Here is a 14,198-nt window from a genome sequence, read left to right on the forward strand (position 1 = left end):
ATTTGCCTCACCCTTGCCCTTCTGTCCTAGAGTGGTCACTAGGACAGAAAGTAAATATATATTTTTTATTTTTAAAAGCTTTTTCTAGGGAGGTTCATGAAAGAATAGTCTTCATATGGCTAATGGAAGCCTCCAAGGATCTATAGACAAGAACTTGTCTATTCATTTAGTCTAGATCTCAAGCTGAGTCACTACCAGTTATGGGAAGAGCCCATGTGCCTTTCTTCTCCCATCAACACATGAGCAAGGCAGTACCCCCAAAAATCAGCCCCAGTTTTCCTGAAGAGCTTCTTTTTATGAGATATATTGATCACTATTTCCTTTTTTCCTCCCTCAGTTTCCAAGGATTCTAGGGAAATGAGTGATTATTTTATCTATTACCAAGAATTATTTTGGGGGATACTGAAGCATTATGATTTACTGGAGGGAGAAAGAAGGGGAAGGGGAGGATTATGATAACCCAAGACTGTCACCTAAATTGAAATATGAACTTGCTTCCCTCTACCACACCTCCATAAGGTTTTACCTTCACTTATTAGAATGTAAGCTCCTTGAGAGCAGGAACTTTATTTTTACTTCTATTTCTATTCCCAACACTTAGCATAGTGGTAATTGCTTAATAAATGTTTGTGTTGGGGTTTTTTCTCTCTCTGTCTCAACTTTAGCTATACTCAGAAAATTTTCCAGAGCACATTGGTTCAGCTTTCCACACATTAGGTCACTGGGAATATAGATAAGGGGCTTCTGGAATAGGAGAATCAGAAATTAGAGAAATAATAAAAGTGTGGTTTACGTTATTCTGAGCCTAATTTTCAAATTTAACTCTTTATTTTCCTAAATCAATATCTAGATTCTAAATGTACAGCAAATACATTAACTTTTCCCCCAGGACTAGGAAATGGATCAGTAAAGGAATACTAGGGGGAGGAAAGGCTTGAGAACATCACATCCAAGATTACATGCAACTGAGTTAACATAACAGGCAGATAAGTTAATATAGGACTTGAGAGAGCACTGACTTTTGTTTCTTTTTTTTTTCAGTTATATGTAGAAACAATTTTTCACAATTATTTTCTGACATTTTAGGATTCAGATTTTCTCTCTCCCCACCTCCTTCATCAAGATGGTAAATAGTATAACAGAGGTTATATCAGTGCTTTCATGCAAGGAGGACATAACCCCTTGGTTGGACTCCTTGAAAGATTCTACAGCTATATTGTTTTGTTCTTGTTTGGTCATTTCAGTTGTGTCTGACAATTTGTAACCCCATTTGGAACTTTCTTGGCAGAGACATTGGAGTGGTTTGACATTTCCTTTTCCAGCTCATTTTACAAATGGGGAAACTAAGGCAAAGACTTATCCAGGGACATAAAGCTTATAAGTATCTGAGGCTGGATTTGTACCCAATAACTATACTTTAAGATAAATGTGTATTATGCCCCTATTATGTGCCAGGCACTGTGTTAAGAATGCAAAAGAAAAAGAAAAACAATCTTTGCTCTCAAGGAGTTTATAATCTAATAAGGAAAAAATATGCAAAAGAAATTGAAAAAAAGGAGCAGAGGGAACACAGAGAAACTAGAGTCAGTTACCCTGCACAAGAGCATGATAAAGATGGTGGTGAAGTCAAAAACGAGTAGAGCAGAGAGCGGTAGATGAAGAGATGGCTGATATTTTGAGCCTTCTTTAAAGGGAGGCTCTGGGAGGACTTTTTACTCTGTTCTTTATAGGTAAGCAGCTGAAGATATTTATAAGGTATAAGAATAGTAAACCTAAAGCAAAGTCCAAGAGTTTCCAGGTGATAAGTGTATTTGTGATAAACTTCATTCTGAATAGGGCATGTCAAAACCAAATGGAGTAGGTGGTGGCAGATGAAGTCCATAAGGCAGAGCTCTTGCAAAGATACAGAAACAAAAGTTAGAATATTGAATGGGCAACGGCCTGTAAGCCAGTTGGACTGGGATTTAGAGAATGGTGAATAGGGAGTAAAAAAAAAAATACAGGTCTAGAAAGATAGGTGAGAGTAAGATCATGGAGAGGGCTTTTGGTTGGGGTGTGAGGAAGAGTCAAAGAAGACTGAGTTGGTGAACCTAAGTTGGTCAAGGCATGGTGGTGTCCTCAACACAAATAGGAGAGTTAGGAGGGCAGGATTCCAAGCAAAAAGATCCAGTTTTATTTTGGACTAGTTTGAGATGTTGAAGAAACATTCAGGTGGAGATGACCAGCAGCTCATTTTCTATCTAGACAGAGATCAATTTGAGAGTTGATGACTAAATATATAGATTTGGACTTTATCATCACATGCCATGCCTTAGTCACCAGTACATACACTAACAACCTACCCTCCTCCATACCAGTTGCTCCATCTAAATCATTCCCACCATCTTACAGTACATATTGCCAGGCACCTAATAAATGGTAAATAAATGATGAACCCAGTTGAATCTACAGTAGTTCACCTCACCATTATTTTCCCAGTCTAGCTATATTTTTCTCTCCCAGAGTCTTTCCAGTTTGGACTCTGGTGAGTAGAATCTTTCTCAATAATGTAATATTCTAGCTAAGAATGAGGAAATTTGACTGAGTAGTTTTAGTTGTCCTTTGCAGTTTGATTGTCTTCTGTTTGTAGTTGTCCATTAAAGGAAAGAATGAGGAATTGCAAAACAGAAACTAAATTTGTAGTTGTAGATTGAAGGAAAGAATGAGGAATTGCAAAACAGAAACTCAGTAATCCAGGAAACCAAGGACTGTGGAAGGAAAATGAAAATGGGGAGGAGAGATGGAAGTTGAAAGGGTAAAAAGATCTGAACTGCTGGTGAAGCATTATGGCACTCAGAATAAAGCAACGTAAGATTCCCAGATTTGTGCATTCAGATGGGCAGAAGCAGAAAGTCTGTAGAAAGTCAAAGGAGCCAATTGGTAATAACACCCTACATGTACACAGGACTTTAAGGTTTACAATATCTCATTTGGTCTACTGAACAAGCTCCTATACCCTTCCTACTTCGAAGCAGGATTCACAGAACAAAGCATCACCACCTGCTTCAACATTGAACCTCAAGGGGGGACCTGGTTCTGTTGTTCCCTCAATGCAGTTCTCTCTTGATCTACTGATCCTCTACCTAGACTCAGTCCTCTAGGGCAGCAGGTAGGTTGCTCAGTAGATAGAAATCCAGGCCTAAAGATGTATGGTCTTGGGTTCAAATCTAGACCTTAGACACTTCTTAGCTGTATGAACTTGGGCAAAAAAACTTCCATTGCCTAGCCCTTACCACTCTTCTGCCTTGGGACCAATACACAGTATTGATTCTAACATGAAAAGTATGGGTTGTTGTTTCTAATACTAAAAAGATCTGAGTAGTTCAACAAAAGCTGAAAAAGAAGAAAGAGTTCAAAAGGGGAAACAAAAGAAAAAAAGACATTTTATTCAATTTAATATATGTATATATTAACTCAAATTAAGAGTAATTTAATTTATGATAACTATTTTGGTTGTATATTTGAATTCTTATTTTGTTGGTGCTTACAAGTTCAGAATAGATTTAGAAAAAATGAAAAATGAATGGGAGCTCTTGTTATGAACTCTTTCCTCCAATAACTCTTCATCACCCCCCAATGAGCTTGATTGACATTGCTTCTTCTCTTTCTGTTACCTTGCCAAAACCAACTCAGACACTGGGTGGCTTCCCCTTAAGAAATCTAAACCGATTGTCCCCAATACAAGCAAAGGGGGAATTCATCCCTTTGTACTTTTCTCTGGGACTGATTGCCTTTTTCTAGGAGTTGGGCTGGTGAGCAAATCTTTGAAATTACTGATGTTTACATCTATCTATCTATCTATCTATCTATCTATCTATCTATCTATCTATCTATCTATCTATCTATCTTTCTATCTATCTATCTATCTATCTGTCTGTCTGTCTGTCTGTCTGTCTATCTATACATACATACATACACACACACACATATATATGTAGCAAGGAAGTTCATTCCCTCCCCCTCCTGAGTAGCCTGACCTGTCTGTCAATATTCCTCACATAACACAGCTACACCAGAGTCCACATACGTGCTGTAATAAAAGGGAGAGGGCAGGTCTTTTCTAGGCTTTTTGGCTTTTGAACAAACGAGGGAAGAGAGCAGACAGGTAAGGGGGAAAGAGGAAGGGACTGGCAGGCTAGGCAACTGATGGTCAGGTTACTTAGAGGAATGATGAGATTTAAAACTATGATTGTCTACACTTTCTAATAAACTTTATAAAATATATATCTGGGTAGAAATATTAATTCAATTCTTACATATATGCATATATATATACACATATACACACATATATTTTGTCCATATTTATTTATTTAAATAGAGCTTTCTGAAAACCAAGGACATGAAAACCATTATCTTAGCACATTGGATGATAATTCTAATACAACTCTAATCCTAGGAGACCATTCTTCAGTTTTCTAAAGTGATTGCAATGTCTTTCAAATCTTTCTTTTTCTCCATAATGTAATCAGAATGATTTAATGACAATGAATTAGACTGAGATTAGTACTTAATAAAACTTGAGCAAATTTTTCTTCTTTTTGCCTAGAATCTCTCTTTCTCTTTTTTATGTAACTATAAACCTTGGTAATAACCCTTTCTATGCTGTCTTGTGTATCAGCTGTGGCTTGGGTCTCTATTAAAATGTTTTTCCTTAAAATAAATGGTTTTTTAAGTTACAAAAACCAAAGTGAAACAAATAAGCCCAAGAAATTCAACTCCATAAAAGGAATTCAAAATCTGGTGAAATTTTACAAGAAAAGTAAATACTCAAAAGGAGATTGACTCTCTATGAAGAGGGCTAGAATCATCAGAAAATGGCCACAGGGGGGAAGCAGAGTGTTATGAATGGGGAAAGAGGCTGCATAGTGTGGTCTTACTTTCATGCTATCGTTCTTTCAAGGATGATGCTTCCAAGAATCCAGGTTTGCCCCAAAGGCCAACTATTCTGCTGTAAGAGAGGAGAGAAAGCTGAGAAACATAACAGAGAATGCTCCAGCTTTCATAGAGACCAAAGTCTTGTGAACAGCCTTGTAGATGGACTCCCCAATTGGTAAGTTACAGACTTCTGTACTGGTCATCATATTTTTCCTAGACTCAGTCATTTTCACCAGTTTGCTGTCAATATAGGAGTAAAAACACTAAGCTTGAAGTCAAAAGAGATTTACTAACATTGGTACTAGCTACATAAGGGGGAATTCTCATAATCTCTCTGAGACTCATTTTCCTCATCTGTAAAATGGAGATGAAAATCATTTCAGTGCCTACCTTGTTGTCATAGGTCATAAGTATATGTAGAGCTATAAATGACCTTAGAGATTAATACAGTTCCTTCCTTTTATAGATGAGGAACCTGAGATACATAGAAAGGAAGTGATTTATCTAAGATTAGTCATGTTATAAGTAACATTGGCAAGGTTTGAACTTGGATCCCCTTGATACCATCCCATACTACCTTTTGTGAAATCCTTTGCTAACCTTTTAAAAATTATAGAAATAGGGAAGCTATACGGCACAGTAAATAGAGAGCTAGGTCTGATGTCAGGAAGACCTCATTTTAAATCTAGCCTAAGATTCTTCCTAACTGTGTGACATTGGGAAAGTCATTCCACCTTGTTTGGCCTCAGTTTCCTCATCTATAAAATGAGCTGGAGAATAAAATGGCAAATTCCAGTATTTTTGCCATGAAAATCCCAAATGGAGTCAGGAAGAGTCAGACATGACTGAAATGGCTAAATAGCTGAAATGACTTATTACATCCACCATTTCTCTATTGATGTTTGTATCACAAATGTCAGAGAACATAAGGCTATACCATGATCAAGACCACTGAGAATTTCCCCCAAATTAAACCAAGCAGTTAGCATGGCACATTTATGCATTTGGATCTCTTATTCTGAGCAAAATCAACAACAAATGACTCATTAATGCCTTTCACAACTCACTAAGCATCATTCATATCCTATTTTTCTTCCTCCTTTCCCTCTCAAGCAAATTCATCTGCCTACTGAATTCCTCATTCTTTACCATCACAGACTACTTTAATTTCCTTTTTTGTGTAATGGGAGAGTTGGAAGAGAAAGATGAATTTAAGTAGATTTTCTCTACTGTCCCTTCCTACTCGAAGTTCCCTTATCTGATCCTGTGATTACTGGTCCCAAGGCGCTTGGAAAAAAGATTCCCACCAGTGTCTGAAGCTATTCAGTACCAGAAAATCTAAACTTGGGCTATTTTATCTAACCTAAACAAAAGAACAATTTTTTTAATGTGAGTGAGCTTTGTCTCAAAGCCACATAATTGGAGACAGGGAGATGGAAAATAAAGGAAAAAGGAAAAGTGACAGCAGTAGAAATAAAAGAGCAAAATTTTTTTTAATTTTTTTTTTATGAAAACCCTTACCTCCATCTTGGAGTCAATACTGTGTATTGGCTCCAAGGCAGAAGAGTGGTAAGGGCTAGGCAATGGGGGTTAAGTGACTTGCCCAAGGTCACACAGCTAGGAAGTGGCTGAGGCCAAATTTGAACCTAGGACCTCCCGTCTCTAGGACTGGCTCTTAATCCACTGAGCTAAAAAGAGCAAATTTTAAAGAAAAGAAAGGGTAAAGAGGAAAAAAGAAATGACAAAAAAAGAGCAGAGAGAGAAGAGAGAAACAGGAGAGAGCAAGAAAGAAAAAGAGAAAAAAGAATAGCGAATACAAGTTTCATGTATCTTTTTCTAATCTCCTATGTATATGGAAAATGCTCATTTTATTTTGGTGTAAAGTTTCAGAATGAAAAAAATCTAAACGTTCTCCCAGCTTTAGAGGCACTCTCAAGTATCAGCTATTGTGATCATTCCCACAATTTGAAATCCCAGGTTTGCCAGGTCCAGCTCCTCTTTTATTTTAACTGGGCAAACACAGCCCAAGGAAGTCACAAATCATCTCCTCTGCCTTTACAGCATCCATTTCCCTTTATAAACATGCCCTTTAACTGGTGAGCAGACATTCATCTTTCATTTGATGCCTGCTTGTGACATCCAAGCACCAGGCACATCTGTGAGCTCCCGCAGAAATTTCCAAATGTTGATCACAGAGTAGCATGGACAAACAGCACCCCCTCCCCTCATGTCCGAAGTTTTGCCCTTCCCCTTTACCCACCCCCACCCCAATACAGACACTTGAGACGATAGGTCACCATTTGGGGCTTTCACTTTATTTCACCAGAATGTAACATGCTGTCATACTGGAAAGGAGGATCATGGGTTTCATTCACAGCTAGGAAACCGGCTCCAAATGTAAGAATAAATAAATAAACATAAATGTAAGCTGTGAAGAGCCCCTGAGCCTCCCTAAGGGGTTCCCAGCAGCCTCAGAGGTAGAATTGGGCAAAGAGGAGGAAAATCTGGCTGCTAGTTTTGAGAGGTCCTCCAGACAGGGGATTTGAAAACGACAAATAATAAATAACAATAACAACAGCAACAACAATAATAATAATAATAATTAGAACAACAATATGTTAAATCAATGTCCTCTCACATTTAAATACTTTTCTCTGGAGGAGCTCTCATGGTGAAAAGGGTAGTGTTCATTTTTCTCCTGGATCAGAATTCTGTAGCCATCTCTGCCTGGGTGCCTACTTCGATCCTATCTCCAGTCTGGATAACTGGCAGCCTCAGGGAGGAATGCATTTGTTCAGAAACGTCAGAATGGAAAGGACAGGTGTTGATTCTCTTAAAGGTCCTGCCTCCTGTCCCCTGACCATGTCCCCATTCCCTTTGTACTCTATCCTTTGAGCCATGGTCTTTCCCAAACTCCACAAAAAACCTCAACTCTTTGGCTTAAGGTAACTCTGGTTCACGTTCTGCCATGTTCTGCCCAGTGATTGTAATTCCCAAACCAAGGCCAAAAGCCAGATCCAACAGTTGCTTTTGCCTTCTTCTGTCAAATTAAGTGGAGATATGATAAAAACAGCTATGAACTGGGAGTCAGGAGACCCAACTCTCATTTCATTCTGATTTTTATGCCAATTCTGTCCTGGCAAAGGTCACAAGAGGGTCTAAGACATTGATTTTCCATTAAAAAAAGTTTCCTAGGTGGAACTTCATAACTGACTCAAGGATGTTTTCAACAAGGTCCAGAACCTATCTGGGTTGACTATAGGCACAGTTCCTTATATGAACTCCTTTTTCCAGTGGCTCTTCAATATCCACTACTAACCTTGATGGCATTACTTCTTCCATTTCAGTTACCCTGCCAATACCACCTCTTTCTGATTCATTCACTGACTGTTGGGTCTGGTTTCCTACCTATTGGCACTTAGCTACAGGTAGAAGAGATAGAAACACCAGTACAACAGGCAGAGCTCTTGGGTAAGTGGTAAGTGAGGGCAGAACAGGGCAATTCCTTTCCCAGAATATAATAGTGGTCCCTTCCTTGTCCAGACCACCACTAGCCCAGAGATCTTGTTCTTCTGCCCTTTATGTCTGCCCATTTTCAGGTTTCCATTTACACCCATCAAAGACCCAAGAACCCTTATTTGTCCCAGTGAGATTGAAAGGAGCCAATGGGATCTATTGACCAGATGTATCCTTTGTTCCTTTTGGCTCCCTACCACAGTGGGAGTGGGGTGGGGAGAGGATTCCCTTTGTTAACAGTTTAGTCTGAAATATTTCAGGAGAGTCAGAGTCCAGGACATAAGGCTCCAATTACTTTTTCTCTGTGTGTCCTTTCCAATTGCCTTGCAGCTCCCGCCTCCCCCAGAGAGCTGCCCCATCCAGAGGCTCAGGTGTGTGAACATTCTCCAACATGGCGGACGGACTGGGAGGGAGAAGCTGCAAGGGCCTGTTCTACAAGGTCTCTGTATGCTGCTGATTTCAGGAAGCGAGGGTAGGAGTCCTTCTCCATCAGGGTGTGAGTCTTCCCTTGAGCCTCATCAAAGCATGTCGTTGTGGCTTCCTGCAGGTTCTTCCGGGTGAGCTCTCTTGTTTCGTGGTCAATGTTTACCTGGGGAGAAAAAGGAAAGAGTTGTCACAGTGGGCACAGGGAAAGGATATTCTCCATAAGGACCCCCAAAAGCAGTGGGAGTCAGAGAAAAGCACCCAGAAATCATTGAGAGACCGGGCAATCCAACCTTAATTTTCATTAACTAGCTCTGTGAATTCAGACAATTCAGTAACAGAAATAGCAGTAATAATTGGCATTTACAGAGCATCTTATAGACTGCAAAGTACTTTATATATATTATCTCATTTGAGCCTCACGACAATGCTGTAATAAAGGTATTTTAGTTATTGTCATCCCTATTTTACAGATGAGGAAAGGGAGGATCAGAGAGATCAGTGACTGATCCAAGGTCAGAAGTTGAATTTGAATCCAGTCTTCCTAACCCCATGTCTAGCATTCTGTTCTCCATATTGTATTTGGAGTCAAAAAAACTGAAGTTGAAATTCTGTATCTCAGAATAATCAGCTGTGAACTAATTGCTTCACCTCTCTAATTTTTTTCCTCATCTGTAAAATGGGAGTAATAACACCTATACCACCCTACCTCACAGAGATGTGAAGATTAAATAAAACAACTTATCCATACATAAGCAGCTAAATGGCACAGTGAATAGAGAGCATTGGTGAGTTCAAATTTAGCCTCAGACATTTACCAACTATGTGACCTTGGGCAAGTCACTTAATCCTGTTTGCCTCAGTTTCCTCATCTGTAAAATGAGCTGAAGAAGGAAATAGCAAACCACTCCAGAATCTTTGCCAAGAAAACCCCAAATGGGGTCATGAAGAGTCAAACACAACTGAAAGTGACCAAACAACAGAAATCCAAACAAACAGTGACCTATCCAAAGGCAGCTTTTATTGCTAAGCCTCTGTGCTTATGTCTACACCTCTAAAACAAAGATTTAGAAATATTATCTCTGTTGTCCTTCAAAGGGTTCTTGTGAAAATCCAATAAAGGATAGCTGTTTGAAAAGCACCTCAACTCCCTGAATTCGAACCCAGACCCTACTAAACCATTGACTCTGGACCTGTGTAAAGCACAAATCATCAGCCTGGTGGGACAAGGGCAAGAGGTGGATGATCTCTGGACCATCTCAGTCAACTGACCTCTTTGGGAGCATCACTGCAGATGAATTCTTCAAAGATTCTGTGTGCCCTGGTGGCCAACTTGGCAGCTGATTGGATTTTCTTGAACTCCTCACAGGCCAGCCAGAATTCCAAATTCTCCTCACTGAACTCAGTCTTTAGGAAGGCCCGGAATGCAGCTACCCCATCTGCAATAGGGAAAGGAAAAGTATTGAAAGAGGTCAAGTTAAGGGATTGAAGAAAAGGAGAAAAAGACAATAACTACAGTTAATGGGGCCATTAGTACATGTAATTTTCTCCAGGCTGGCACTGTGTACTTGATGTTTTGAACAAAAGATGAATCCCTATGGCTCCTTCTTGCCATGGTCTGCCCCCATTGCCATTAATCTAAGGCTCTCAGCACCCAGTACAATGAATGTGGAACACATCACATGCATACCCATATGGCATACAGGATATGCCATGATATAGTTAGGATCATACTTACTTTGGCTGCTCAGTAACTGGTTAAAGGACTCCTTCCATACTAACACATCTTCTGGAACAAGTCTGTGGAAAATAAATCAAGATATTTTAAAAACACACCCACAAAACTCATTTCCTACCACAGTCCTACCTTACTAGGCAGTCAGATACTTTCACAGATTCCCTCAATAGTTCCTGGGTCTATTCCAGAAGATGAATTTCTTAAGGGTAGAAATTAAATTTTTTTTGGTCTTTGAATCACTAGTATTTTACACAAAATGGATGTTGTTGTTCTTTTTAATTGAATCCTAGTCAGAGGTTTCTGGCTTCATCACAAAAGTTATCAGAGTGAAGGATCAGAGGACCTTAAATCTCACCAGGGCTTTGGTCTTTCTCCTGATTCTAGCTATAGATATAGTATATAGTTTCAGTGGGAGATTCTCCTAACATGGCAAATTCAGCCTTGGGTCCATCTGTTAGTTTATGGACTATATAACTCAATGTACCACACATGAAATCACCCAATGACCAATCAGACACAGGAATTTAGTGATATGTTCTACTGAAAAGGGTATGCCCAAGATCTCCTTTAATTTTCTAATTCCTTCTTTTCTCCCTCTCCTTCATTCTCTCACTTTCATACTTTTCATTCACTTCTATTTAAGGCTCTGGTTTGCCACCAATTCACTCTCCCTCCTAAGAGACAATCAGTCATTCATGTTCAATAGAACTTACTTCTCTTTGCTATGTTTGTTGCCCCTCTCAAATTTGCTGACATTCCCACTCTCAGTGCCCAATTCCGATTTATGAAGGAAGATTCCAAGACGAGTCTTGAACTCTTTGGCTCTGGAAGACAAAGAAAAAACATCCAAGGATTATCAGAGGAACCAGGGAAGAAAGAGAACCAAGCTCTTAACTCAACAGGTTTGTCTCTCTCCAATATAATAGCAAAGAGAGTTATGATAGCCTAAGAAAGAAAGAGATCGTCCTTTAGTTGGTAGTATTTAAAATCTAAAAAAAAAATTGACTTTCATTGCTGTTGGAGATGTGACAACTCAGCTCCTGCCAAAATCCCTTTACTGTCATTAATACTAAGAAAATAATGTTTAAGCTCATCCTAGGAAGAGCTTATATACACTGATCTGAGTGTTTATGAAATTGCATTTGTATTATTCAGTGCTTCAAAAAGATCTCTGTGTGTATAATTTGTGGGGAATGTTTCAGGAGGAGTAGAAGAAATGTAGTGAAACTAAATCTTTGATTTCACTGTCATAGAAAACTCCCAGTAAGAAAATTTCCTCTACCAATGAAAATAAAGAACTCCTCAGACTGAGACTTGGAATTTTCTGGAAGTACCAAAAGAGTAAATAATTTAAGGATCATATTGCCAATACATGTTAAGATGGCATTTGAACCCAGGTCTTCCTGACCAAGCAAAGCCAGAACTGAGCTATGCTACTTTTTTGTATATGTTATATGTATATAAAGTTATTATACATGAATACATACATACATGCATATATCTGTATTCATGTATGTGTTTAGAGACACATACACAGAGAGATTTATAGTAAAGTCATACAAACTCCTGAACCTCTCTTCCCTAATGCACTTCTGAGCATCCTCCCACTTTTGTTGTTTGGGGAACAATGTAAGATTCTTCTCTATAGTACTTCCACCTTCCAACTTTTGCTCTTATCCTCTTTCCTCCCAGCTACCAGTCCGAACAGGACAGCTGGATCCAGCAAGCTCTTTGGAGTAGCTCCCTGAGAACTAGCATGATACCAGTTGCTGATGGTAGTTGGGAATGTGCTCCTTTCTTTTCTATCCTTTACCCCTTTCCCTAATAACAGAAAAGTTCTGCACAGGATCACTTGGGACCGAGATCATGAGAATTCCAGTTCATGGGAATAAAAACCAAATCTCTTGGGAAAGCTGAAAATGACAGCCTCCAGGAAGACTGGCATTTGAGACCAACTTTCTCTATAGTTCTCATAGTGTCAAGCCCAATGGTTGCCTAAGAAAAGCTACAGAAACAAGGAGAGAGTTCTCTGCACCTCTCCCTGCCCCAGAGGCTCCCAAACCTTTTGGGACTCTTCCGCTCCTCCCTATAGCGTCTGACGGTATCAGAAGAGGCAGTCTCCTGCTCTCTCCCATCGCATGTGCCTCCTCCCCTCCAAATCTGCAAGGCAGTAGGTGCCCTCACTCTCCCTTTTACTGTGAAGTGACAGTGGACTGAGTCCAGCTATCGGTCCCAACACTGCCTCTAACGTTGCAATGAGGTCCAGAAGCAGTCCCTTTGCTTTTCCGGGCTTCATTTTCCTCACCTTTAAAATTAAATTTAACTAGGCGATGGGCATGGTCCTGGGGGCTGCTCTAGCACACCCCATTACTCTTCTCCCCTAATTATTTGGGCCACTTTAGGAGCCCAAACAGCCGGTGCCAACTCTACAAATGCCCCTTACCTTTCCAGACAGGTGCTGGGAAATGCAGAGAGTGTCCGACACATCCTAGCAGACGGCAGGCAACAGGCTGGGGAGTGAATGGTGGCAGGCTTCTGACCCGTTTTCCCAGTCAGCCTCGTAGTAGCAGTAGCAGCCGCAGGAGGAGGGCGTCAGCTACACTCTGGTGTTTAGTAGACTGATGCTGCGGGCGAGAAGCCTCTGCTTTATATTATAGCACAGAGAGGGGAGGAGAGGAGGAGAGGAAAAGAGGAAAGGAGGGGACAGTGGGCTCTGGGGCTCTGACCAATAGGAAGGGCCATCCGTCCGGGCTCTGACAACGTGAAAGGAAGATTGCCTCTCCTCAGTAATAACGGGAAGGAGAGGGAGGAGGGGGTCACTAGGGTGAGGAACTGAAGCTGGGGCTCAGACAATATCCCTTGCAAATCACATTCCCAGCTAGTGGCTAGATAATGGGACCGACAGAATTACCCCCCTCCTGTGAATAAAATCTTCCAAGGAGGGCTCAGGAGGGGAAGGAGACTACAGAGACAGAGGCTGCGCTGGGAGTCGTGCTAGACGCAGGGTTTGGGAGAAAGAAAGAGCCCTCCATCATTTGGCAAAATAACAGGAAATCATTTGGCATTGTGGAGTGAACAGGGTGTTCATGGGAGCTCTTCAGCATGGCTCACTGAAAAGCCCGACATTGTAAACACTTCAAGGGCAAGGACCCAAGCTGCTTCTCTCCTTTAATATCGTGCCCAGTACAGTGCACTGTATTCTCTGGGGGGCTGGAACACAGAAGTGCTTGATGTTGATTGATCGAATTGACTCCTAGATGGATTAGGTCCCACACACCCCCTAGCAATAAACTCTTCATACCTCCCAAGATCAGCTATAATTTCTGTTTGGTTGTTTTTGTTTTGAAAACCCTCACCTTCCAGCACACAATCAATACTAAGTACTGGTTCCAAGGCGGGAGAGCAGTAAGGACTAGGCAATAGGGATCAAGTGATTTGCCCAGGGGTCACACAGCTATCTATTTGGTTTTTAAAAGCCTTCATAACCTGGCCTCAACCTATCTTTTTAGCCTCTTCATGTTACTCTCCTCCACATGCTTTCTGGCCCAGCCAAACTGGCTTTTTTGCTGTTCCTAATACATGGCTATCTTCCATCCCCAAGTCA

The 14,198-nt window shown here is 40.4% G+C and overlaps 1 protein-coding gene across 1 annotated transcript; it reads right to left on the reverse strand.

The window, feature by feature from the left end:
* Positions 1 to 7,210: 7,210 nt before the first annotated feature.
* RGS16 (regulator of G protein signaling 16) lies at positions 7,211 to 13,558 on the reverse strand. The gene is made up of 5 exons (XM_001375143.4): positions 13,038 to 13,558; positions 11,308 to 11,418; positions 10,595 to 10,656; positions 10,129 to 10,295; positions 7,211 to 9,022 (listed from the first exon to the last, which is right to left on the reverse strand). The coding sequence occupies exons 1-5, from the start codon at positions 13,079 to 13,081 to the stop codon at positions 8,801 to 8,803; spliced, it is 606 nt and encodes a 201-aa protein (XP_001375180.1). The 5' UTR covers positions 13,082 to 13,558; the 3' UTR covers positions 7,211 to 8,800.
* Positions 13,559 to 14,198: the final 640 nt, after the last annotated feature.

This window comes from Monodelphis domestica, chromosome 2, assembly GCF_027887165.1.
Source record: "Monodelphis domestica isolate mMonDom1 chromosome 2, mMonDom1.pri, whole genome shotgun sequence".
Lineage (NCBI taxonomy): Eukaryota > Metazoa > Chordata > Mammalia > Didelphimorphia > Didelphidae > Monodelphis > Monodelphis domestica.

Coding starts and splice junctions, on each gene's coding strand:
- RGS16 (XM_001375143.4), bottom strand. CDS start 13,081: ATGTGTCGGACACTCTCTGCATTTCCCAGCACCTGTCTGGAAAG. Junction 11,419..13,037: donor CCCAGCACCTGTCTGGAAAG/GTAAGGGGCATT, acceptor TTTGTCTTCCAG/AGCCAAAGAGTTCAAGACTC. Junction 10,657..11,307: donor AACAAACATAGCAAAGAGAA/GTAAGTTCTATT, acceptor TATTTTCCACAG/ACTTGTTCCAGAAGATGTGT.